This window comes from Oryzias latipes, chromosome 18, assembly GCF_002234675.1.
Source record: "Oryzias latipes chromosome 18, ASM223467v1".
In the NCBI taxonomy this organism is placed as follows: Eukaryota; Metazoa; Chordata; class Actinopteri; order Beloniformes; family Adrianichthyidae; genus Oryzias; species Oryzias latipes.
The window spans coordinates 29878594-29905145 of record NC_019876.2 but is presented as its reverse complement, the minus strand read 5'-3'; the positions used below and the strand labels follow the sequence as shown (position 1 = coordinate 29905145).

The following is a 26552-nucleotide window of genomic DNA, read 5'->3' as shown; positions in this document are numbered from 1 at the left end:
TCCTTCCTGCCGGCGCTCGCTGCTGTGGGGCAGCCTCATTCGCCATCAGCTCGGTTGCCTGGGAGACCTGGAGGAGGTCACAGAACCCTCTTCCCAGGTGAGTCAGCAACACGGCTGGATGCCCCTGTGGACGACGTCTTAACGCAAACGTGTGCCCTGATCTCCAGGACCACTGGGCGGACGAGCTGCAGATGTGAAGAGAGGATCGTGGTGGACGCCGCACCGTTTCTTTCTGTTGGACTGTTGAGAAACGACCGTAAAAATCAATGAGTGTCCTTTTTTAATGATGACATTTTAAATGTTTTTTTGCAGAGGAAGATCTTTCATGAGTTATGGTCTGACCAATAAATTATTTATTTGCCCTCATTTAGATCTGCCAGACTGAAAAAGAAGAAAAATAAAAGTCAGGGCAGCCACAGACAGAGGCTCTACCTCTGACCGCTGGTTCAATTCCCCGCCCTGCCTATGTGTCCTTGGGCAAGACACTGAACCCCACATTGCTCCTGGTGGTTAGAAGTTGGTGCCATTGTTTGGCGTCATGCGTTCACACCGAGCATGTGACGCACGTTCAAACAACACGCATTTGGACCATGGTGTTCCACCACTGGACAAGCAGGGAGGGGCTTCTTCTCCTTTTCTACTGTTTCCTAGCGCACCACCTACAGTTGGAAGAGTCTTGGTGTGAATCTGCTGAATTCACTGCTCTTTACAGACAGATGAAAAGACTTTCTGTCACAGAATTCCCTCCAGGTACAAACGTCATGTCGCTACCACATCCCAGTCCCTGGCAGGTTAAAGTTCAACCCTGCAGAGGTATGCGTGAATGCAGAGGTGGCCGTCGGGGCCTTCTCCAAAAAGTATCTGAATCATGTGTTGATTATATATTGTCCATGCATAGTCATGAAATCATCTGTCTATTCTCTTTTATTGTGTTTATGATGGTTCTGCTGCTTCCAGAAAGACGTATTTTCAAATTGAAGCATTGAACCAATCACTTTCAGCTGTCCTATGTTGCTAGGCAGGGTTAGGGTATTCACCATAAGCTGTGAAGGCTTCCTAATGCAAAGTCAGTGTCTGCCATTCATTTCCTCCAACCAATCAGATTGTGAGTTGGTGTCAGCAGGGCCTTCTAGCAGGCTTAAGGCCCGTACACACTGGGACGAATATCCGCCAGCCGTTTTTCGCCACGTTTTTTGTGTTCACACCCAGGCGATTTACGCTGACGATGAGCCGAGCGAACATGCAATTTTATTCCCTGACATTAGATGGCGCTTTATGTAAAACAGAAATACCCCTGTACGCAAGGTGGCGCAGCGCAACGTTACGCTTCTTAAAGTCGCTTTTCACTCTTTCACACTTTCAAGAGAGCAAGTATTTACGCGCTTGTCAGAATCAAACAAAGAAAACATGAATATTTCAATCACCAGTAAGCTCCAGCTCCAGCGATGAAGAAATTATTGTTCTGTTGAATGATGACAGACGCCGGAAAAGACGTTGATTTTGGGTACATCCCATAGTTACGAGAAGAGAAGAACATGGGAGTTTTATCGACTGGTACAAGAGCTGAAAATGTATCATGAGCGTTTTCGGGGATATTTTAGAATGTCCGTCATTATTTCTTTGCATCAGTGTAGACGCTACTTGGCGTCTATCTTCTTCGCTGGTATGTGTGTTCAGCAAGACAGTTTTGTGTTTGAGCGCCCACAAGTTGTGTTTTACTGTAACGTCAGAAACTCCAGACACGTGTGCAAAAGCGCCATTCTCATTGGTTGTATAGTTTTTGACGCGGCGCGTCAAACCAAAAAAACTAACCCGAGGCGTTTTTAAAAAAATGACGCTTTGACGCGTGGCGTTTTTTTCGCGTCGGTGTGCACACTCACATTGGTTGCCCTTTGTTTAGTCACGAGGCGTTAAACGTCGGCGAATATCGCGCGCGAAATTTGTCCCGGTGTGAACAAGCCTTTAGGCAGCGTCACAGTATTCAGAGCTTCTGATTGGACAGAAGTTTCAGGAAGTCACATGCAGCCAGACTTTTGGATGTGTCTCAGTTCAAACAGACTGACTGTGATGCATCCATGGAGGATCCAGCAGGAACGTCTCCCACTGATGACTTCCTGAGGGAATCATGAAGCAGACGCACAGATCTGTGTGTTTGGACCTGACCGTCCCCGTTGTCCACTGCGTCTGTCCAGCGGACATTTTGGCTCTAAAGCGGATTCAAACCTACAGAAACACAACTGGACGGACTCTCAGCACTGATGATGGAATAGAAAAGACTTCTGGATGGAACTGAAGATCATCATCTGGACGATAATGGACTGTTTGGAGGGAAGAGAGGAGGACGGATGAAGTCTGCTAATAATCTGAGTTTCTGATGAGTGAAATGATGAACATCATAATAAATAATAGTCCAAATGTCTGTGGTTGTTGTCTGTTTATTGCTGTAGCTGCATCATGAGGTTTGTTTACTGTTTGGTTTATTCCGTTTATTTAGAGGCTTTTATTGTGGCAGCAGGAATTTTCCACGCGAGGACCCACTGGTTTTTGGGGGTTTTTTGGGAGGGGCTGGAGCTCAGACAGCAGGTTTCAGAAATGCATGAATGCTGATTATCTGGTGGACTCATAAACGTCTTCTGTTCTAGATGATCTGGACACCGATGCCCCCTGTTGGGCAAATATAGTGAAATAGGCAGAAGGCACCATGGAGAACTAAGGATTTAGTTACGGCACAGAAAAGGACTCCTGAAGGGCTGATCAGAAATAGAAACTTCTGGTTCTTTTGTTTGTTCTATGGGACAGGGCACTAGTAAAAGGGAGGGGGCTTTTCTGAAATCATTGCACATTCTAACAATAGATCAAGTGTCTTATTAGGTTCAATAAATAGGGGTAAACCCCCCCAGCTCCGTATGTCATCACTTGGAGCCGACAAACCTCCCACCTATCGGTGCAGAAGGTCCATGTCCTCCTCCATAAAGTCCTCTGTGGATTTCTACACTCTGTTTGTAGAATTCCCTCCCAGCAGTCGGGAACAAAGTCCTGACATCAGCCGTCAGCAAGAGGAGCGTCAGTCTTTCTCATGACGTCAGATGGCTCCCACCCCACAGGAAGTTCTTATCATTCTTCTCATTCAGTGATTTTAGTCATAATTGATCATTTTGACTGTTTTGTGTTTCTGTGCTTTGGTCTTTTCATGTAAAGCACTTCTTAAAGGTGTTGTGTATTAAACCTGCTGGATAAATACACCTGCCTTACCTTTACGTCCCAGAAAACCTCGCCAGCATTTCCTGTGCCTTGCAGAAGTATCCACCCCCTTGGATGTTTGTCCCCTTTGTTGCTTTCATAAGTCACTGGTGGTCAATCCAATGTGTCTTTCCTCACAAACATTTACCAGAAGAAAACCTTCAATGTGAGAACAGATTTCTACAAAGTCCTGTCCCTGAAACGAGACCATGAAATGAAGTTGAGACGATACAGATGTTGTCGGTCAACAGACTTTAGTTCTAGTTTCACCTCCATGCACCACCGTGGAACAGCTGGTGACTGCAGCAGGCCCTGATCTCCTGGACGTCTCCTCTCTGGGTTCTTCACTGGGTCTCCGGTCCGTCGTCTCCTGGGGGGGGGGGGCGGCTGGATGTGAGGGAGAGGAGGCTGCTGGAATGACCAGAAACCTTTTAGAAACATAGCTCACCCCAAATGTGAGTTTGGTGGGCTTTTTTTGACTATGTTGAACCTAAAACTGATTACACCAGTGTTCCAACAAATACAGAACTGCAACAGTTCCAGACAGAAACCAACCCCTCCCCACAAGAACTTGCATGGGGGGGGCATCACGTCTCTCTCCACATATGGGGCAGGAATCCTGGAACAGTCAAATACACATCATAAACCAAACCAACATGATCAGAATTATTTTTACAACAATTGAATAGGCCTGAATAGGCCTGGGCTGTACCAATTGTTTCTTGGAAAGGACAAATGTAAACATATTTTTTCTATAATTACTTCAGCATTTTGGAACTGTACCCATTGGAGGATTGGGGCAGTGGTGGCCACTCCCACCTTGAAAAGTACAGAACATTGACGCAAAAATGACGTTATTGTTGTGCGAGACAAGTATTCTTTCAGGAGTCCTCCAAGAATCACGGCCTGAACTGAAATGGGTGGAGAACTGTCGTACAACCATAACATCAGTCTTTACCAGTGGCTTTCTGGAGAAGCCGACCACCACGCATACGTTGTAGTTTGGAATATTCCTCAACTGGAACCTTACTTATCTGCATATAAGGATTAATATGAACACCACAGTCCGTGAACAAAGCACTGACAGTGACATGTGAATGACGTTTTCTGGATTTCTGGTTTTCACTGAACACGTTTAAATAGTGTAAACATTTTTTATGAAGTAGCTGGAATCAAAAAGATTGTCATGTAACATTCTATGAAGTCCTGTCTCTAAATTAAGCACAGATGTAAAATAAAATAAGTAGAAATATAGAAATGACATAAGACTGAAAAACACAAAGGTCTATCAACTGAATGGGAAATTGTGTTTTAACACTTTCCAGAAATTGTGTGTAAGGTTAAAAAAGTTGCTTCTCCTCTGCATGGTCAGCATCATGTGCAAGAGTGACAGTTCTGGTTACAGTGGTTACGGTAACCAGTAACCAGAATAAAGAACCCTTAAAAAAGGTTAAGTCTCCGTGCCTCAGTGTGTCTACATTATTGTATGGATGTAAATGACATTTAAAAATATGTGGCGTTTATGACTCTCTCAGCCAAAAAGGTTCCCGACCCCTGGATTAATTGATTGGTTGATTGATTGACTGATTGATTGACTTATTGGTTGGTTAATTGATTGATAAATTCATTCATTGGTTGACTGATTGATAGGTTTGTTGATTAATTGATCGGTTGATTAATTGGTTAGATTAGATTGGTTGATTGATCGATTGATTGGTTTATTGATTGATTGGTTGGTTTAGTGATTGGTTGATTGATATGTTATCAGATCAGCTGCAGATGAACTGACAGAACGGTGAGGTGGGAATGTCTCCAGGGGCTCAAACGTCTTTCTGTGCAGCTCTGCATATGCTTTTGGATCTTTACTCACTAAACCCTCTGCATTTACCCGGACTTGGGACCGGCACAGGAGAGCACTGAAAGGCGCCCTCTAGTGGTTGCATTACTATTGTGAGTTATTGTTATTCCATTCCATTCATATTATAGTTTGTGGTTGCTGATATGAATTATTATTGATATTATTTTATTTTAACAACCCCTTTTCCTTGATCTAAAATCCATTCCAGACATCTTTAGCCCAAAATGAAACAGTGTGACTCAGAGATAAATACCTGCTACTGAACAGTACAGGTGACGTTTTTCAAATCCCTTGCAAGACAATCATTGTTACAGCCCTAATTATTGTGTCTTTTTTATCTTTTTGATTGGGAGGAAACCGGCGCCTCCCGGCAAAGACCTTCTTTTCATCTGAATGTCCCCACTCTAAATATGTTTTTAGGTTCTACTATGTTTGCTAAACGTCTTATTTCATGTCTTCTAAAAAACTAATCCTGTCCTACATTTATCTTTTCATTTTCCAAAAATGTCCCCGTATTAAATCCTACTAACTTTTTCTAATGTCCCTATCCCAATTTAATTGAAACTTTTGTTTCAATTTGCTCACCCCTCCCTCGTTTACCCCTTTTTAAAGTCTTCAAGAGTTGCACTTTACTAAAAGTTGTACTCTTGAAATAAAGTTGTGGTTCTTGCAGAGGAGAACCACAACTTTTTGGAGAAACTTTCAACCTCTGTGGAAAAAGAAGTTGAAGATTCTTCTAAACACATTTGGCCTCCTTGGGGTCCCAATGTGCTTTTTAAAGACGGAAGCAACCGTCTCGCTGACAAGCTCGTTATTTATGTCAAACACGACCATGATTAACTCTGGCTTTTTCCAAAGCTTAAGCAGGTCTTTGTAAACCAGCAAGTGGAGCTTGGTCTCAATTTCCCTGCCAGTCATTTCAATGGGGCCGTCTTTGACTTTGTCCAAAATGCTATTAACAAGCGATGTCACAGGAAACATTTCTTCAGGAAAAATGCTGCACCACGACTTGGACACTACATGTGAAATCAGCCTTGAAACAGAACTTTCCAAAGCTGTTTTCAGATCTTCAGCAAGCGCAGAATTCTTGATTTCGCTCTCAGCACTGAAGGAAGTGTCCAGGTGTGTCTCTGCATCCTTACGTTGTGTCACTACCTGGATGGCCTCTTTTTGTTGTTTTTAGCGCTGAGTTTCATGTTTGCAGAGCGTGATTTCCGCTTCTCAATGCTTACTCTCATGTTTGGAAGGTGAGACCTCCTGTCTTTGGTTTCAGGGTCCATTCTAGCATCCTGCAGGATTGTCTCTGGATCTTCCACTTGTGTCTCTGGATCCTCCACTTGTGTCTCTGGATCCTCCACTTGTGTCTCTGTTTCCCTCTCTGCAGACATCTTTTGTTGGACACGTTTCTTGATTTTTTCGGCTCCAACTTTCATGTTTGCAGCACATGATTTCAGGATTTCAGTTCCGATTTGAACACTAGGAATGCAAGATGTTAGTTCTGTAGCTTGTGATTCTACATCTGCATCGTCCACTTGTGTCCTTTGGGCTTTTGTCCTACATTTTCTAGCATGTGGTTTGGGAGTTTTGCTCCTGGACCTCACGCTTGTAAGACTGGTTTTCAGTTTTGAAGCCCCCTGTCGGATTTTTCTAGCTCCTGATCTCATGTTTGGAAGGTGAGACCTTCTGTCTTTGGTTGCAGGTTCCATTCTAGCATCCTGCGGGATTGTCTCTGGATCCTCCACTTGTGTCTCTGGATCCTCCACTTGTGTCTCTGTTTCCCTCTCTGCAGACATCTTTTGTTGGACACGTTTCTTGATTTTTTCAGCTCCAACTTTCATGTTTGCAGCACATGATTTCAGGATTTCAGTTCCGATTTGAACACTAGGAATGCAAGATGTTAGTTCTGTAGCTTGTGATTCTACATCTGCATCGTCCACTTGTGTCCTTTGGGCTTTTGTCCTACATTTTCTAGCGTGTGGTTTGGGAGTTTTGCTCCTTGACCTCACGCTTGTAAGACTGGTTTTCAGTTTTGAAGCCCTCTGTCGGATCTTTCTAGCTCCTGATCTCATGTTTGGAAGGTGAGACCTTCTGTCTTTGGTTGCAGGTTCCATTCTAGCATCTTGCGGGATTGTCTCTGGATCCTCCACTTGTGTCTCTGGATCCTCCACTTGTGTCTCTGTTTCCCTCTCTGCAGACATCTTTTGTTGGACACGTTTCTTGATTTTTTCAGCTCCAACTTTCATGTTTGCAGCACATGATTTCAGGATTTCAGTTCCGATTTGAACACTAGGAATGCAAGATGTTAGTTCTGTAGCTTGTGATTCTACATCTGCATCGTCCACTTGTGTCCTTTGGGCTTTTGTCCTACATTTTCTAGCGTGTGGTTTGGGAGTTTTGCTCCTGGACCTCACGCTTGTAAGACTGGTTTTCAGTTTTGAAGCCCCCTGTCGGATTTTTCTAGCTCCTGATCTCATGTTTGGAAGGTGAGACCTCCTGTCTTTGGTCGCAGGTTCCATTCTACCATCCTGCAGGATTGTCTCTGGATCCTCCACTTGTGTCTCTGGATCCTCCACTTGTGTCTCTGTTTCCCTCTCTGCAGACATCTTTTGTTGGACATGTTTCTTGATTTTTTCGGTTCCAACTTTCATGTTTGCAGCACATGATTTCAGGATTTCAGTTCCGATTTGAACACTAGGAATGCAAGATGTTAGTTCTGTAGCTTGTGATTCTACATCTGCATCGTCCACTTGTGTCCTTCGGGCTTTTGTCCTACATTTTCTAGCATGTGGTTTGGGAGTTTTGCTCCTTGACCTCACACTTGTAAGACTGGTTTTAGGTTTTGAAGCCCTCTTTCGGATCTTTCTAGCTCCTGATCTCATGTTTGGAAGGCGAGACCTCCTGTCTTTGGTTGCAGGTTCTGTAGCTTGTGGTTCTACAGCTGCATCGTCAGGTTGAGTCTCTGGGGTTTTTGTCCTTCTCTTCCTGTCTTTGGTCTCAGGTCTAGCAGTCCGCACCTTGCCCTCTGACTGAAACATCCGTATTCTACGACAAAGTTTTCGGATGTTTTCCATGGACTCGGCGGTATCCCATCCTCCGACGGCGCGTTTCCTTTGGCGCGCTTCCGGACCGGAAGGGGAGGAGGATCCCGCCTCGTCATGCACGGAGCACGCGCGGCCGCGGGGCCCCGCAGACAGGGAGGAGCTCCTCTGTGGGGAGATCTCCTCCTTGATGCTGTCCAGGGCGGCGTCCACGGCTTCGCTGGTGAGCTCCTTCCTCAGCTTGGACATTTTCTTGGCGGTGTTCGGGTCGTAGAGTCCAAAGACAACCCGGAAGACCTCCTCCGGGGTTAGCTTCGTTAGCATATAGGCTACTTCCCGCGCAGGAGATTCTTCTCCTTCGCGGAAGTCCTCTGAATCGCTCATGTCGGTCTTTCTCTTCAAATACTTTCTCCAAAATTTACCAGAATTACCGAGAACTTCCCCAAAGTGTTAGTTAGGGTCACACCTGATCGTGGGTTATATGTAGTTTTTTCCCCCGGGAACGGACAGGAAATTCCAGGTAAATTGATGTCAAGTGACGTAATTCTACGCCATTGTCCGTCGTAATAAAATCACAATTTAGTCTACTTCTGTCGTCTTACCTACTAACTATGACATCATCTGAAACGAGGTCTTTGAGCCTTCGTCTGCTGTGACGTCACTGGCTGTCGTTTGATGTTTCTATTGACATTTCAGATAAAGAAATGCATCAGAGGAGAATACGTCACTGATACTTAGAAAGACTCACTTTAACGGTTGTTTCTTATTGTGTGGATTATTTTACTTATTTATTTTTGTCTAAATATAATTTACTTGCTGTACAAATTATGTTGCAGGTGTTTTCTCTTTTATTTATAATGTTATTTCTGTAAATACTTTGAAGGTCGCTTTACTGCTGTATTTCTTGGGTGCTTTTTTTGGCTGCAGATAAAAGAATTTCCCCATCGTGGGATAAATAAAGTTATCCATCATCTATCTGAGCACATGTGAGGTAGAGGCGTGCACACAAACACGCGTGTAGAGAAATGGAGGCTCTGCAGGAATTGCCCCGTCTGCTCTGTTCTGTCGTCTGCAGGAATTGCCCCGTCTGCTCTGTTATGTCGTCTGCAGGAATTGCCCCGTCTGCTCTGTTCTCTCGTCTGCAGGAATCGCCCCGTCTGCTCTGTTCTGTCGTCTGCAGGAATCGCCCCGTCTGCTCTGTTCTGTCGTCTGCAGGAATCGCCCCGTCTGCTCTGTTCTGTCGTCTGCAGGAATCGCCCCCGTCTGCTATGTTCTGTCGTCTGCAGGAATCGCCCCGTCTGCTCTGTTCTGTCGTCTGCAGGAATTGTCCGTCTGCTCCGTTCTCTTATCTGCAGGAATTGTCCCGTCTGATCCGTTCTTTCGTCTGCAGGAATCGCCCCGTCTGCTCTGTTTTGTCGTCTGCAGGAATTGCCCAGTCTGCTCTGTTGTCGTCTGCAGGAATTGCCCCGTCTGCTCCGTTCTCTCGTCTGCAGGATTCGCCCCGTCTGCTCCGTTCTCTCGTCTGCAGGAATTGCCCCGTCTGCTCCGTTCTCTCGTCTGCAGGAATCGCCCCGTCTGCTCTGTTCTGTCGTCTGCAGGAATCGCCCCGTCTGCTCCGTTCTGTCGTCTGCAGGAATCGCCCCGTCTGCTCTGTTCTGTCGTCTGCAGGAATCGCCCCGTCTGCTCTGTTCTGTCGTCTGCAGGAATCGCCCCGTCTGCTCCGTTCTCTCGTCTGCAGGAATTGCCCCGTCTGCTCTGTTCTGTCGTCTGCAGGAATCGCCCCGTCTGCTCCGTTCTCTCGTCTGCAGGAATCGCCCCGTCTGCTCTGTTCTGTCGTCTGCAGGAATCGCCCCGTCTGCTCCGTTCTGTCGTCTGCAGGAATCGCCCCGTCTGCTCTGTTCTGTCGTCTGCAGGAATCGCCCCGTCTGCTCTGTTCTGTCGTCTGCAGTAATTGCCCCGTCTGCTCTGTTCTGTCGTCTGCAGGAATTGCCCCGTCTGCTCCGTTCTCTCGTGGGGCAGCAGTACTAACCACCACACAGGCCTACAGTGTTTTCCTGCTCAGACTTTGCCAACAGGCTGAGCTGGAACCTCATCTGCTCAGCTTTTCTCTCTGAATCTTCTCTGATTTTTCCAGATCATTTGCTTCTGGACTCCAGCAGCTGTAGTCGTAAGCGAGGAGACGAGGACGCGTCTCCAACCGGAGTAACTGGAACACGCTGGTGGAGTCTCAGAGGAAGAGGACTCTGGATTTCTGTGGGGTTTGTTGTCACGGCGACGCTTTCTTGTGAGAATTCATGGTGAGTCCCTGAGAAACTGCTGTTTGTCTGCCGTGTCTCGGTGTCCTTTGTTGACCGTCCCTGCCTGCCTCTGCAGCCTCACATCAAACTCCGGCTGGAACCGGTTTCCTGCATCGCCAGCGACAGACAGAAACGGGTCAAACGAACCACAAGCAACGTTTTTCTCTGAGGTTTGGGATCAGGTCAGAAGAAGACATGAACTGAACTCATGTCTGTGACACTTTGGGGCTTTTTTACCACCAACTGCAGCTCATCTTCTAGTTTTCATGAGCAGATGAGGTCAGTTGAGGTCATGAAAATCAGGAAAAATGAGCGCTGGAACGCTAAAGAACCACATGAAACGTTGACAACCTGAGACCACAGCCTGACAGCCACGTCTTGTTCCTGTAGTGGAACATTCTTCTTCACGGGGGCTCATGTGTTTTGCCATAAGGGAGACAGACTCTTTATCATCCAGTGAAATGTCTGCTGGCTGCAGGAGCTTCCTAGCTCCAGATCCACTTCCAGAACTGCCTAGCTTAGAGATGAGCTTCCTCTTTGTGTAACCCTCTTTTCTAAATGTGTGGCGTTTGTCTCTGAAGTGTAGAACGTCTCCCAGCAGCTGCTTAAGAAGGGACTAAGGCTGGGGGGTCAGACTCCAGGCCTAAAGCTGGGGGGTCAGACTCCAGGCCTAAAGCTGGGGGTTCAGACTCCAGGCCTGGGGGGCCGGCCTCCTGCGGGTTTTCCAGAAATCCTGCCCTATGTGTGTTTAGCCAGTAAGGAGCTTCATGGCAGGTTGGTTGGAAAACAGGTTGGACGGCGACCCTGGAAGCCTGGATTGTGTCCCCCCTGGACTAACGGGCAGAGAGTTGACCTCTGACCTTTCTTAAGCAACATGTTGATGACAATGTGGCGTCACACACAGGAGCGTGGAAGTGATCCTGGCTGGAGGAAGGAGAGCAGAATCAGACCAGCCTGAGGATCCACATGACTTCAGTCCCATCAAGTCTGAAAAAGGGAAGCCTGAGTAAAAGACTGGACCAGAGACCGCCGCCAGGACCCTTCTGGAAGGCCGCCGCCAGGACCCTTCTGGAAGGCCCGCCGCCAGGACCCTTCTGGAAGGCCCGCCGCCAGGACCCTTCTGGAAGGCCCGCCGCCAGGAACCCTTCTGGAAGGCCCGCCGCCAGGACCCTTCTGGAAGGCCGCCGCCAGGACCCTTCTGGAAGGCCCGCCGCCAGGACCCTTCTGGAAGGCCGCCGCCAGGACCCTTCTGGAAGGCCGCCGCCAGGACCCTTCTGGAAGGCCGCCGCCAGGACCCTTCTGGAAGGCCCGCCGCCAGGACCCTTCTGGAAGGCCCGCCGCCAGGACCCTTCTGGAAGACCGCCGCCAGGACCCTTCTGGAAGGCCCGTGAGCAGATTCTGGGCTGCAGCTGAGAAGCTCCAGAACCTGGATCTGCTTCTTATGCAGCCACTCCTTGGTTCTCCTGGCTGGGGGCTTTGGAAGAACCGACCACCACCCATCTTCAGCATCTGAGGGGAGGAGGTTGGTCCCCAAAACGCCCCCGGTCCTCCTCTCCTTAATGCGGTGCAGTCGTCCTGTCCTGTTTGCAGAAATCCCCCCATAGCATGATGCTGCCACCCCCGTGCTTCACAGTAGGGAGGGTGTTCTTGGGACGGTTCTCATCATTCTTCTTCCTCCAAACACGGCGACTGGATCTCAGACTATAAAGTTCTGTTCTGGTCTCATGCAGAGCTGCTAAGCTGGAGACAAGTCTGTTATTATGGGATGTTTCACCTGCTTTTCCAGAACCTCCTACAGATTTCTGGGATGGATTTTAGGTCATTGAAATTAACCAACTTTAATAATAATCCAAACCACAAACTCTGATATGAATGGATTTTAAATGGAATCGTTCCACCCCAACAAAAACTGACACTAGTAATGCAACCACTAGAGGGCGCCATTCAGTGCTCTCCTGTGCCGGTCCCAAGTCCGGGTAAATGCAGAGGGTTTAGTGAGAAAGATCCAAAAGCATCAGCATGCAGAGCTGGAGACAAGTCTGTTATTCTGGGATGCTTCACCTGCTTTCCCAGAACCTCCTACACCGCTGGTTCTCCAGGTCAGGACAGCGGACCACCAGCTGGACCCCCTTCTCCAACGGGACCAGCAGACGAAGCTGCACAGATGCTGATGCAGGAGCTGATGCAGAAGCAGAGGAGCCCAGCAGAGGGCAGTTGGCTGTCTTGACCCTGACTCATGAGAAACGTGTGACGCTGAGATTCAGGGCGTCCAAAGGCCGGTGAGGGTTTTTATTATTATTTATTATTTACTTGCGACGGACATGATGAGGACATGATGAGGACATGGACTCCTGAAGCAGGCCAGCATTTCTCTCTGAAAGCAGCTCTTCCTCGTTGCTCCTGTACTTCCTCCTTCAGATCATCTTTGTACAGATGCTGGATGGTAAAACAGCTGCTTTTGAACTCCACCAAGCTGGATCCAGTGGGACATTCCCACCTCCCTGCTCTTTCTGTGCTTTAGCAATGATGGTCTGATGGTGAACTATGTTAAGCTGCTTCTTTACATGACTGATGGATTAAATTCTTGTCCTCTGTGATCCCTGATTAAACCCTTTGAAACCTCAAAATCTTTTGTGTTTTGTGGTTTTAATGGTGAGAGGCATCAATGACAAGGTGCAATACCGCCACCTACTGTGTAGGCGTGTGAGACGCAGTGGCTGTTGGACTGTAGCTTCATGAAGGACACACACTGTCATGATCACAGTTATCCCTGTTCTATCTTAGATGACCCCCCCCCCTTCCATTGACGTGTTCTCCCTACTATGACAAAGGTGGATAAAGGTGGAAAGATTTCATGGAATCCATGGACACCAGTGAAGATCACAAATCATTGAAGAAAAAAGGTTCAGAGCACTGCCTAGTGGGTCTAGATGACCCCACTCCCAACGTTAAAGTGCCTAGGATAACACAGAGGTTACAAAGGGGGGTCTTGAGCCTCTTCTTAAAAACCTCTACAGTCCCTGACTAAAGTCTTGTCGCTTATCCATTTTGTAGAAACTAAAGCGTATAACCTCACTGTTAATGAATCCATTGGTTTTAGAAATGTCTCATGAAAGCTAAAACCCTCCCAAATTATGTTCAATATACTAAAATAAAATTGCTTCACTGAAGAAAGATTGATCATTTAATGAACAAAGGTCACATTCAGGCAAGACAAAAGTTTTGTCGTCTTGTCATATGATGCACCCAATCCTAGATTACAGCCTCACCTGTGATCAATTACTGATCAATCAATTAGTGGGTGTGTCTAAAAAGAACCCCAGCACACCAGGCCTTCACATCAACTGCAACTTGACCTCTGACAACATGCCTAAGATTCACCCTGAGACCAAAGCGTTGATTATCAAGAGGCTGAAGACCAGATCCACTGCTGAGGTGGCTGACACCTTCAATGTGTCTCAGCGTCAAGAACAAAGAATAAGAAAAAGATTTGAAGAGACTGGAGATGTTTTTGACAAGCCCAGGTCCGGCAGACCCCGCAAGACAACTGCTGGGGAGGGCCAGCCCCTTTTCCACTGCAGCAGAGCTCCACCAGGCCTGGTCACCTCAAGTCCCCGTGTTAACCAGAACAGTTTGTAGAATTCTGTCTCAAAATGGCCTCCATGCCCAGAAACCAGCACTAAACAAAAGGCAATTGAAAAAACGTATGGCATTTGCCAAGGCCCACAGCCTGCTAAAAGGATGGACGCTGGAAAAGTGGCAGAAGGTGGATTTCTCAGATGAGTCTTCAGTTGAATTACATCACAGGAGACCAACTGGAGCCTGCATGGACCCTAGATTCACCCAGAAAACAGTTACGTTTGGTGGCAGGAAAATCATGGTCTGGGGTTCCATCCAGTATGGGGGTGTGTGAAACATTTGCAGGGTGGAAGGCAATATCAATAGCCTGAAATATCAAGAAGTGTTAGCTACCTCCTACATTCCCAACCAGAAAAGGGGTCAAATTCTGCAGCAGGACGGTGCTCCATGGTATACTTCCATCTCTACATCAAAGTTCCTCAAGGCCAAGAAGATCAAGGTGCTCCAGGACCGGCCAGCCCAGTCAGCAGACATGAACATCATTGAGCATGTCTGGGGTAGAATGAAAGAGGAAGCATGGGAGACCAAACCAAAGAGTCTTGATGAACTCTGGGAGGCATGGAAGACTGCTTTCTTTGCTATTCCTGATGATAATCATTGTCAAACCGCATGGATGCTGTCCTTCAAGCTCATGGAAGTCATACAAGATATTAAATATGGATCTCACAGTAGCACTACTTAATTCACTGATGTTATGCAACATGTTTTGGTTTTTGAAGTAAATTATTTGTTAAATTTTGTCATTACTCTCTGAAGGCGACAAAACTTTTGTCTTGCCTGAATGTGACCTTTGTTCCTTAAATGATCAATCTTTCTTCAGTGAAGCAATTTTATTTTAGTATATTGAACATAATTTGGGAGGGTTTTAGCTTTCATGAGACATTTCTAAAACCGATGGATTCATTAACAGTGAGGTTATACGCTTTAGTTTCTACAAAATGGATAAGCGACAAGACTTTAGTCAGGGACTGTACAGTCTCTGAAATGAAAATATTAAATATCTGCTTATTTTTAATTTCACTTTTCTTTGCTTGCATTTTTTTTTAAATATATCTTTTTGCTTCAAATATTTTGTTTGCAAAAAAAAAAACATTTTTTGCATGCGTTGTGTCATCTCTCTTTTTTCCTATCTTTGATTTTGCTGCCATAAGTTTCAGTTTAGCATGACAAAGCTGCCATCAAACAGCAGCTGATTGGTCCAGATCCTGACCAATCAGGTGTCTCTGTTTCATCTTGACGCTGCTTGGAGGCAGACATGGACTTTGGGTCGGTTCTGTTCGATCAGGGTTCTGCAGTCTTCAACCATTCTGGCTCGTTTCTCTGAGAGTAAAACCCAGAAGGAGCAGCAAAGCAGCTGAAATAAAAGCAAACAGGGTTTATTATTTATTCATGTCAGTGTAGCGACCGACGTGTTTAAAATGTCTGCAGCAGAAAAAACGTCTGAGCTCCGACTCCGTCCAGCTGGAAGTTTCACTTTATGACTGTAGCTGGTCTCCCAGGGTTCAGAGTCAGAGATGTGACTGAAATCATGGCGCTCAGACACACGTCTGTTCACTCCACAGGTCTCTTTATTAGAAGTGTTGCACAGAGGAACACAGGCCTACAGTCCCACTACCGTAAATACACAAACACAGAACACAGCACGGGCTGCTACATTATGACTAAGATTTGGATCTATTGTTTTATTTTCATCAATAAATGTTGAAATATATGAATTTTCAGAGCATCCTAAGCTAAATGTTGCTGTTAGCACGCATTAGCCTAATCTTTACCCTTCTTCCAGGTCCGTTCAAGCACCAATAAAGCTCTGGCCAACATATTTATGTTATGGAATAAACTCCCAGCTCATATAAGAGAGGCCGACTCAGTTTCTACATTCAAAGCTAGACTGAAAACATTCCTCTTTGGACAGGCTTATTGTCAGACTAGTTAGTATTCAGAGATTATTTAACTTAATGTTAGTTTGTTTAAATTAAACTTAATAATAACTATTTCTTTTAAAAGGCTGCTAGAAGTTGAAGCTGGGGTAACTATGGTGCTCTGGGGTTCTGTCCTCTTTCCTTTTTTACTTCTACCCTTCCTCTCCTCTATTCTTGATCATTATTCATCATTTAGTTCTCCATGCCTCTGTTTGGTGCAGTGATTCATGTATTGTCCCTCTTTTCCTCTCCCCTCCTGGGGAGTGGGAGTGCTTCCAGACTCCAGTTGGTTCATCCGTGCTCCAGTTCCTGACCGTTTACCTCGCCTTTGCTCCTGCTCCTACACCTGGCTGTGGTTCCTGTCTCCGGCTCGACTCGCGCCTTTGACTGTCCCCCCAACCACGGCTGGATGAAGCTCGTCTGCTGGACTTTTATATATGTAGTTGTAGATTTAGATAAGTTAATTCTTCTCTAAGAATTCTGGTAAATCGCCTGTCCGTCCTGGGGGAGGATCCCTCCTTCATGTGGGCACCCCTGAGGTTTCTTCGTTTTTTCCGGAATCCGGTTTTTTTGGGAGTTTTTCCTTACCGAGAAGGGGGGTCTAAGGGCAGGGATGCCAGTATAGCTTAGTCAGTTTGTTAGTTCATTTTAGTATTTTCCTATTGAACTCTTTGTATTCGTGATCCTTTTGATTTTATGTTTTACTTCGAAGCCCATCGAGACGACTGTTGTTGTGATTTTGGGCTATACAAATAAAATTGAATTGAATTGAAAAAATTGAAAATTGAATTTAGAAACTTGTGAGCAAACAGACACTTGCTAATAATCCTAGCAATAATGAAGCTAAAAGGACTCAGACTGACTCAGACTTTGGGTCTAGATGACCCCACTCCTAATGTTAAAGTGCCTAGGATAGCACAAGGGTTCCTTCTGCATTAAGGCCTATTCCAGTGAAAATGCTTTTTTAACAGAGGACTCAGGCATTTTGCTCATCACGGAGGGCGTCGCCTGGTCTGAGCGTTCCTGCCTTTAGCCCCCGGTATTTCTCATCAAGCCCCAAATGTTTGTTGCCCCAGAACCGTCCTACAGCCTTAATGATGACGGCAGATTTGTATTTTACCAGCTTTAGTGAATGCATCACATGTAGAGCGGTCTGACCAATCAGAGAGCAGTTGACTAGAGAGGGAAAATTCTCCATGTTTGATTCGCTGAGGGCCAGAAAGAAAAATTAGAGGGACAATTTTTCCTTTGTGGTGCTGCAACTCAATAAAATAGATTGGTGTCCACCCACCCATCCCTCCCTCCATGACCTCTCTCTCCTGATTGCTGAGGCCTCACCAGCCGTGGCTGCAGGTCTTTGAACCGTCCTGACCGTCTCTAGTTGAGGTGGACGGATGTGTCTTCTCACATGTCTGAGCGTTTCACCTTTGGTCTCAGTGAGCCCCGTCCCACTGAGAAGAATGTTGGTTGAGTCTATCTGTGGTCTGAACTGCTGCTTCAAAGCCTCCCTGTTTTACAGACCAAAGGTTTGGACTGGACACCTCCCCGTTCAAATTAATGGGAAGGTGTGGTCTGTACTGCAGATGAGGGTAAAAACCAAGGTTTCCAGGTAAATTCAGCTTTGGTTTTCCTCTCTAAATCATTCATGCGTCCTTCACTGGGACTTGTTCTGATGTTGGTGCAGAAGGTTTTAAATGCATTCATTCCTTTTCTTGCACGTTTTCACCTAACAAAGGTCAGCAGACACAAACCTTTAGAAACATTTTTATTGGAAGTCAGTAAAAAGCATTGAAGTAATCAAATACAAAGTTACTGCAGACTGTACACTTCATGTCCTCCTTTCTGTACCATACGTCTTTTGAGAAAACAGCAAATTCAGTTGAGTGAATTTATTAGAACTTCTAAGCACAAATATAGATATTTGTTCACTTTTTAATCTGTTCTTCCCTTTCTTAAACAAAAATATAAAATTATTCCTTTAAAAATCCATTCACTATCTGTTCTGGAATAGTTCATTTATAACTACTTCCTTTTATTTCCGACGCAGCAAAAGTGATTCCCTTTTTTGTTCTTTTTTCAAAACTCTTAATGTTGTGTCGTGACGCCACAGACCAGCCATTAAAAATGCCAAATGGGCGTCTGCAGCGGATTCCCTGCCACATTGGATTCATGTTGAGGTCAAAGTTGAAATAAGGCACATTTGATTCTGCTTTTGTTGCACAGGTGAGCAAGAGTTTCTACTGAAGCTAAAGCTAGATCACTGAAAACAAGAAAGATTCCTTAATTGACAGTAAAATATTCACACTTTACAAGAAAAGGAAGATTTAAAAAACAGAGATTAATAGTTACTTCAAAGATTCAGAGCAACAATGTCAGAATGGAGCCTTTCCAATGACCAGCAGGGGGCAGCTTCTGATGTTTTTACAAGAAACTGAAAGTCTGAGAAACGTTCCTGCTTCTGAATTATTGGTCTGAATCATAATTTCAATCATCCCTTACAATCCCTCGAAACCAGTGCATGATTTGAGAACACCACAGTTAGAGACACGCAGCTCTGACAAAGACAAAGGCTGAGGAACAGCAGTGGAAATATGGAAGCAAAATCCCTTACGTATTCATACCCGTTATCATTCAATAAAGCATGTGCAGCAGAAGGAAAACATTTCCAAGATTAACAAAATATTTCTGATTAATCAGTAATAATAAAAGAGCTGTAAAAAAGTAGTCTTCCGTTGGTTTCTACTTAGCCAGTACATAATTCTACATTTCAAATTAAAAGAATTTTGGGAAGAACATTTCATTGGAATTTATAAAAAACAACTTTTAACTATTTTAAGACAAAAGTTAAATCCCCTGGCTGCTTCGTGACATCAAGACTGAGTCAGTTTATGGAAATATTTAGTGTCTCCAGTCAGTTATTTAGCATTTCCACCCAACTGTGAGGCAAAACAAAGATTCCCATTTTTAATCGTGGGGGTTTGTTGTTGTTTTTTTTTAAATGAGCCTTTTAAACCCGTCTGTTCAGCCTCATTGGAAACCTGTTGGGCAAAAAATAACCTCAAGAAGAACAATTAGAAGAGGTTACCACAGGTTGTGTTATATTATCTTAGAACTTTCTTCTAGTGGTTTATTTGTATTAATATCTGAAGATGTAGATCTAAAAGCGATCCCCTGCCTTCTTGTTTAAGATAAAATGACATTTTTGGACCAAACAACCAGCAGACAATAACCTGAGGCTGGACTTTGGGGAGTAAAGTGCTCATGAGCTCATTAACTGCAATTCTTTAAATGGCACTTTTCAGTCTCTGTGGATGGGAGCTGGGGAAGAAAAAAAAACAGGACTAACGTGTGGGTTTGTAAAAATGTCCTCTTGGGGCTACGGTCAAGCTCAGAAAAGCCACAATAGGAGAGTAGGTATCTTCGTAAAACTCCGGCCCGCCGCCTCCTGCTTAAAGAGACTGGTAGCCTTCCGTCCTCCTTCTGCGACCCAGAAAGTACACAATTATCACCACCACAATGAGTATCAGCAGGGTCACGCCCACCGCGATGGCGACCCGATAGTCCGGCTGGTCGGCAGGGCAGGCGTCCGCTGGAAAAAGCAAGAAAACGCCAACAGTTCAGTGAAAGCTCGCTTAATGCAACACGGCCATGTTAAAACAAATGTTGAACAGGTCACAGAGATGAATAGTCTAATGTCGCTTCTGCTCAAGCTTTCATCACTGTGCAAACAGATAAAACCGTCAGGAAAGTAGGTTAGAGTTTCTTTCAAGCGAATGCAATCACAAACCTGCAGGTGCTTCCAGGCCGCTCTGGCCTGACCTGCAGAGGGCTTGGCTTCTCATCAAGTATCTTAACACAGCCGAGTTTATGCTAACTATGCAAAACTATTCTACTTATGAGCCAGAATGAAGAAACTTTACTGGAATGATAGCAGAGGTAAAACTCCGTGTACACAGGTGATTATATGATCAAAAGTAGTATCTGGCAGTTCGATGATGAGCAACAACCAAGAAGAGAACACTAGAAACTGGTTATCGTCATTATTGTGACCCACCCCCTTTCTCAAAGGGGTAGTTTAGGCTAAACGAGTGTCAAAAAACCCAAAAAGTATCTTATTTGCAGATGATACAACTTTTTTTGACGTTGGTGATAATTCAGAAGACATGAAGGAGGTGGTTCAAGCAGAGTTGCAAATCAGGAAAAAGTGGTTTGCTGTAAATAAATGATCACTGGACTGTGAAACAACATCCCTCATGGTATTAAGTAATAGGAACACAGATCTGAATATTTGGTTTCAATAGACTAAAATCAACAGAGAAAAGGAAATTACATTTTGACGTTGACGATTATCACTTCGTAGACCTCATATTATCAAAACGAAATTAGCAAAAGTGGTTGGAAGTCTCCATAAAGTCAACAGCAAAGCTTTGTATTTATTAGACAATTAATTGGTTGTTCCACACATGAACTACTGCATTGAAATGTGCAGCAGCAAGAATTATTTCTGTCTGTAACGATAAAGATCCATAATCAATTAATCAGCATGTTGAAAATATTAAAATGTAATGGATTAGTTAACCTAAGTATTCTAAAATGAATGGACCAAACTCATCAAAATTGTCTGCAAAATAAAATACAACAACAGTTTACAAAAAGATCTTGAACTACTACAAAATATAACCAAAATTATAGTTAATTAATTATAGTAGTGGTGAAGAAAAGTTAAAAAAAGAAGATGTCTGGAAATTCTCTTAGTTTTTGTGTTACTTTCAACTATGTTTTTGATGTTTATGTACTGTGGTTACTTTTTATACCTTTTGCTCCTTTATTGAATGTATGCATGTAACCGGGCAGAAAAATACACTTTTCTTCATTCGGCTCACTTTCATTTCCCCTGCAGAAGGTGTCCTGTATCGCTTTAATGTTTTCTTGTGGAAATGAAATAACTAAAAATAGGAGCAGCTCAGTACAACAGTGGTTTGCTATGGTCTAACTAACAGAAACTGATTCTTTGTTTGGGTTTTCATCCGTGATACTCACGTTTGCCAAAGTTGGCGTTCTGTAGACCAATGGCCTGCAGTCGAGTTTGAGTCACATCCAGATACAGTCCTTTGCCCATGTCAACAGACTGACTCTTGCAGGAGTACGAGTGTCCGGTCCGTGCAGAGAACAGATGCAAGGACTGGTTGGAGGCAGTGTATGGCAGTTTAGCTGCAACAGGGGAGCAGAGGATACTGCAGTCTTGTCAAAGGGAACACAGTTTTCAGTGAAAGAAAACAGGTTGCATAAGGTCACTAGTATGAAAAAACTAGTCACACTCCACTGTTGAAAAACAGGTTGATGCTACGCTGGAACCACATGCTCAGAAATAACCAAACAGGTTGGTTCTCTTTGTGGTTTTGTCGAGAAGAACAGCATTACGGAAGCATTTGTTTCTTTAAATAAAGGCTTCTCGTAAATGTTTGCTCAAAGCCAGTTCCTCAGCAGTGACCAGAATAACAAATCCAAACTAAGGTGACCTACCTCCTTTCTCGAAGGGGTAGTTGAGGCTGAAAGACAGAGTGTCAGCGTAGACCATGTCTTCACTCTGAGGAGAGTAGAGGGAGAAACAGTTAGTGACGTTGTCATTCTCAGAAAATCAAAAGCACGTTAAATCAATACCGGGTAATTCCCTTAACAAATAATTCCCTTCTCACAGCTGGTTTCTCCTCCAAGCTGGGGTCCTCTACCAGAGGCCTGGGAGCTTGAGGGTCCTGCAGTATCTTAGCTGTTCCTGTTCTTTTCTGGACTGAGAGGTCTGAGGTCTTTCCAGGTATCTCTTGGGGGTTACTGCCCCCAGTGCTCCAATTACCACAGGCACCACTGTCACCTTCACTTTCCAGGCTTTCTCCAGTTCTTCTCTGAGTCCCTGGTATTTCTCCAGTTTCTCATGTTCCTTCTTCCTGATGTTCCCATCGCTTGGCACTGCCACATCCACCACAACGGCTTTCCTCTGTTCTTTATCCACCACTACAATGTCTGGTTGGTTCTCCATCACCATCCTATCTCAAAGTCCCACAGGATATTTGCCGTCTCATTGTCATGTATACATACATTCATGTGTGTATGAGTGTAAGAAGAAGGCATCAGTGGAGCCCATGATCCGTAAACACTCAGAGATGGGAGTCCTGCATTGGGTGAATGGCTCCAGCAAGGATCAATATCCATGATCTCTGTCTAGATGAGTGCAGTCCCCAGAACAGCTGAGACGCTGAACTCGACTCCCAAATTCTCAGACCTCACACTTAAAAGGCCCATATCATGCAAAATCAACTTATATGAACTCTTAAGTGGATTAGAAAGTCCAACTTTGATCTGACTATTCCTCTAAAAACCTGCTCTCTGAGCACCAGCCCCTGCCAATCCACGAAAACCAGCGGGTCCTCACATTGTGACATCACAAAGTGAGGGACCGCCCCTTGCAGGAAAAATAATCTCTGCCAGCTCCGCCCCCAGGCTAACAGACTAGCCCACTTTCTCCATGGAGCTAGCAGTGATCGGCTAAACGCTTTTATTTTATATGAACATTATGAACATCCATCTTTGCAAAAGTTCAAATGTTTTTTGTTTTCATGGGAGAAACGCAGACACACTGCGGAGGATGATGTCGTGAAATGGGCGGCACCCACAAGGAGAGGAAGGCGGAGCCTCAGAGATTGAGTCGTCTTACTTTCGGGTAGTAAAATGAGCTGAAAATAACTCATATTTCATATAAAAATCTTTCTTTAGTGTGCCAAAGGTCATAAATTATAATATACATGGATATAGATTAGCCTGAAAGGCTTAAGAAAAGCAGGATATAGAACTTTTAAATGGTATTCCAACCCGTCATGTGACTGAGCTTTGTCTCCAAATAATTATCTATACATATGGTGTTAAGCAGGGCTCACAGACAGAAAACATTGAACATTTGTATCAAAACTAAACATAAAGCACCTTGTTAAAGTGGAAATATATGTAGCCTTCCTGGAAAGTGAGGGTTAATTTGGCATTCGTTTCCGCGCATTCACCAGTAGCTTTCGTCTTTGATGGCTGAACAATAAAAGTCCCGTTAGCCTGAAACAAAAAATAAGAAATACAATTAATACTTCTTTACAGAAACCCAAATTTAACTCAAAATAAATGCTGTTAAGCCAGCAGTAACTGCTGAAAGTCGTCAATATGTTGTCATTAAACCAGTCTTTGAAGGACAATCCTTCCAAGCATTCAGCCTAAACTGAGGTTTATGTTTTGTCCGACACAGAAACAGTCAAGAAATCTCACATGACAAGGAAAAGCAGTTCATGAAATCAGAAAGAAGATGAAAGTAATTTAAAATGTACCTGTTCAGTTGTGAGTCGGATCTGTAGAGTCATCAGGGCCATCAGACATATCTGTCCTTTGAGTGTCAGATTGTAGTTTCCAACTGTCAAGTTGGTTGAGGGAGTTGTTGAAGGAGGTGTGGTTGTGGTGGGTTTAGGTGTTGTGGTGGTGGGTTTAGGTGTGGTGGTGGTGGGTTTAGGTGTTGTGGTGGTGGTGTTGGGTTTAGGTGTTGGGGTGGTGGGTTTAAGTGTTGTGGTGGTGGTGTTGGGTTTAGGTGTTGGGGTGGTGGGTTTAGGTGTTGTGGTGGTGGTGTTGGGTTTAAGTGTTGTGGTGGTGGTGGTGGGTTTAAGTGTTGTGGTGGTGGTGGTGGGTTTAAGTGTTGTGGTGGTGGTGGTGGGTTTAAGTGTTGTGGTGGTGGTGTTGGCTGAAGGTGTTGGGGAAGTGGAACCAAACTGTTGGGCGGGGCCCACTGATGCAGAAGGTTTGGATCTCCTGATGCCTTCGACCCATGACGGTGCTTCATTCAAGAAAGACAGAAAACATGTTTTTTACAATGAGAAGAACATTTGCATCATCTAAAAACCCCAAACTTAAAGTGGCCTGAACTAAGTTTGATTTTTATTTCGTAATTATTGACTGATAAGACTAAGAAGTTGTTCCAGGGTAGCGTTGGTGGGTGGGACTAGGACCTACTCTAGAGCTTCAGCATTGCAGCAAAATGAGCTCTACCAGCCACAAAATTAGAAATAAGAAGTCAGACTTTAATGACGAACCGTTTTTGTGTATGCATAGATTACTTTAACCTATCTGTAAAATCCCCTGACATCAAAATGAATCGTATTCAGCCCTACAACCAATCACAGATGTACACTATGTCCTCAAATAGAAGGGTTTGGCAGCGTTGGAGTAATTTGATTACTTTAGATACTGGAGGAAATTGTATTTAAATTACTATACTGATTCCCCAAAGTAAAAAGTAATTCACTACTTAAAGTCTTATTTTCTCTGCTCACAGACAAAATCTCCAATGAATCGCACAAAAACAATCACTTCGTAAAATCTACAAAATAAAAGCACAGAGGCCACAGAAAGGCGATACACTTTTTTTAGCATCACCTCCTTCATGTCAACACATCAACGTGAGAAAATGTACACTGTACAGTACATAAAGTATAGAGAGGTTGCTCATGGACGCTACAGCAGGGAAAAGCCGTTCACCTCCAGAACATCACGTCCTCTTAAATGAAATATTTTTACCTTTGTTTTCGAGAAATTGGAAATAATTCCAACATGTCCTACCCACACGTCCATATTTCCCGTCTTATCCTCCGACTTTGACCAATCTCCAGCTCTGCCTCGGTGCGTCAGTAACTCTGTTTTCTACTTATTAATATCCGTTTCTGTCATTTCACAGAGACACAAATGTCAGAGCCGACTGTTCACACAAATTCATTTGTTGTAGTAGTCTCCTGTCATGGTTTCAGTGCACCAAAATGTCTGTCATGAAGTACTGAGGGCTTCGGCAGTCTAGTCATTGTAATGTCATTACTGAACTGTAATTCGCTTACTAGGAAAGGAAATTAAATTACAGTACTTTATTACTTTGTAATTCATTACCCCCAACACTGTGGATTGGTGGCCTAGAGGTAGAGTGTCTGCCTCGACTGGGAGGTTCAAATCTATGGCTGGGTGACCCCCCCAATGGGTTTCTGAACCCGCCGGGACAGTAACTCTCTGCTCCTTCAAGAAATGAGGGAAGCGAAGACGGCCAGTCTCACAATCAGGCGTGTCTCCGTTATTTCCATTCTCAAAAATATAATGTCAGGTCAGGTGGATTCTGTAGTCTTGTGACAGAAACAATCATCTCCATCCCTGATGCACTAAAAAAACACATCATTATATCCGAACACGTCCAGTTCTGGTTGACATCATTTGCATGTTCAAACAACATGGCTAGAAAATGAAAGTCTCTGTGCTGCTGCCATATACTTTGATTCCTCCGCTTCCTGGAGTGTCGGGTTTCTGGCGCCTGACTGTGACCTTGACTTAGTTTCTGGGGGAAGCGGGAGCTGTGGTTGTCACATTAGTGTTGCGGGGTTGACATGCAACTAAGGGTCACATGAGGGATGTCGCCCTTTGCTGACTCAGCCATCGCCACCGGACCTAAACATGACCGGAAATACTCCACCACTGTTGCAACAAAAGAGGGATAGTCTAGGAAATGTCGCTTTGACAGAAACGGTCCAACGAAGCAGGTTGTGAAACTAAATCTACACGGCTAGTCAGACCAAGTTTTTCACTAAGCAGCTTGGTCCCTCAAATAAACAATCTGACATAGTTTAGGATGTAAAAAACAATCTGGGGGTTGAACACGTTTCCTAAAAGATGCATCTATTTCAAAGGCAAACCATACCGTGCAGTGAATCTGGACAGGTGCCATGACCTCTCACTCAAAAACAGGATCTGTGGCCTACAAAAGCAACTCCTGCCTGCTGGCAGACATGTGACTCAGGCCTGAAATGGTTGACGGCGGAAATTTTTGTTCCTGAAACAATCCAGGAAGTTAAAGTGAGGCCTGGTCTGAACCTCACATGCCTCCTTTAGTCATCAGGAAACCAATTTACCGGCATAATCACTGAAAAAACACTCCAGCATCCACAGGTTTTCCATAAATCCTGCTCATTTATTTACATATGTAAAGTAGTCCTGGATTTAGAATATTCATTCTTCTGTAACTTTTTGGTTCCTCATCACAAGTTCTAAACTCTGTTGGCTTCTTTTTGGTGGACGCTGTGAAAAGCTCTTACCTGAAAGAGCACAGATAGTTATGAAGATCAGCGCCGCTGCTTTCTGCATGGTTCCTGTCAGACAGACTCTTCCCTCTGCACTATGAGCAGCAGGGCTCCAGCTCCACCTATAAGACATGCATAGCTCTGTCGGGAGCGGCAATGAGAGGGAAGTTCAACAGCTGACCTTTGAAAATAAGAGCTGCTGCTGATGCACCGGCACGGGGGGGGATTTCCAGACGCTTGTGGTGGGTTTGATGCCGCTTCAGGCCCCTGGCACTAAACAAGCAGGAGCCACTTACTGGGATTTCTGTTACTGGATGAGACAATCATATCTGAGCCTTCTGCCAAATGTATCTATCACTTCCAGTGGGCCCTGTGAAGGACTGGGAGACCCCAACTGTGGCCAGGATAGGCTCCAGCAACCCCATGAC

The 26552-nt window shown here is 44.7% G+C and overlaps 3 protein-coding genes and 2 long non-coding RNA genes across 6 annotated transcripts; 3 read left to right on the top strand and 2 right to left on the bottom strand.

Annotated features, from left to right (window-relative positions):
• Position 1: 1 nt before the first annotated feature.
• Positions 2-366, top strand: LOC111949297. The gene is made up of 2 exons (XR_002875312.1): positions 2-97; positions 168-366. It is a non-coding gene; the product is annotated as an uncharacterized LOC111949297 (long non-coding RNA).
• Positions 367-2791: 2425 nt separating this feature from the next.
• LOC110017130 lies at positions 2792-3619 on the bottom strand. Its single transcript, XR_002871988.1, has 2 exons — positions 3511-3619; positions 2792-3436 (listed from the first exon to the last, which is right to left on the bottom strand). It is a non-coding gene; the product is annotated as an uncharacterized LOC110017130 (long non-coding RNA).
• Positions 3620-8248: 4629 nt separating this feature from the next.
• Positions 8249-11509, top strand: LOC111946335. 2 transcript variants are annotated; one of them, XM_023948969.1, is made up of 4 exons: positions 8249-8359; positions 10271-10433; positions 10510-10615; positions 11338-11509. In XM_023948969.1, exons 1-4 carry the CDS (start codon positions 8254-8256, stop codon positions 11389-11391), a joined length of 429 nt encoding a protein of 142 aa, XP_023804737.1. In that variant the 5' UTR covers positions 8249-8253; the 3' UTR covers positions 11392-11509. The 2 variants fall into 2 exon arrangements, 1 of the variants encoding a protein (XP_023804737.1); XR_002872016.1 differs by lacking the exon at positions 8249-8359 and having other exon boundaries at positions 8512-10433.
• On the top strand, positions 11400-11846 carry LOC111949243 (acidic proline-rich protein PRP25-like). Its single transcript, XM_023965954.1, has one exon. It carries the CDS (start codon positions 11400-11402, stop codon positions 11844-11846), a length of 447 nt encoding a protein of 148 aa, XP_023821722.1.
• Positions 11847-17741: 5895 nt separating this feature from the next.
• LOC101170982 (macrosialin) lies at positions 17742-26270 on the bottom strand. The gene is made up of 6 exons (XM_020700759.2): positions 26140-26270; positions 23353-23849; positions 22967-23086; positions 21515-21578; positions 21032-21202; positions 17742-19580 (listed from the first exon to the last, which is right to left on the bottom strand). The coding sequence occupies exons 1-6, from the start codon at positions 26255-26257 to the stop codon at positions 19441-19443; spliced, it is 1110 nt and encodes a 369-aa protein (XP_020556418.2). The 5' UTR covers positions 26258-26270; the 3' UTR covers positions 17742-19440.
• Between the last annotated feature and the right edge of the window lie 282 nt (positions 26271-26552).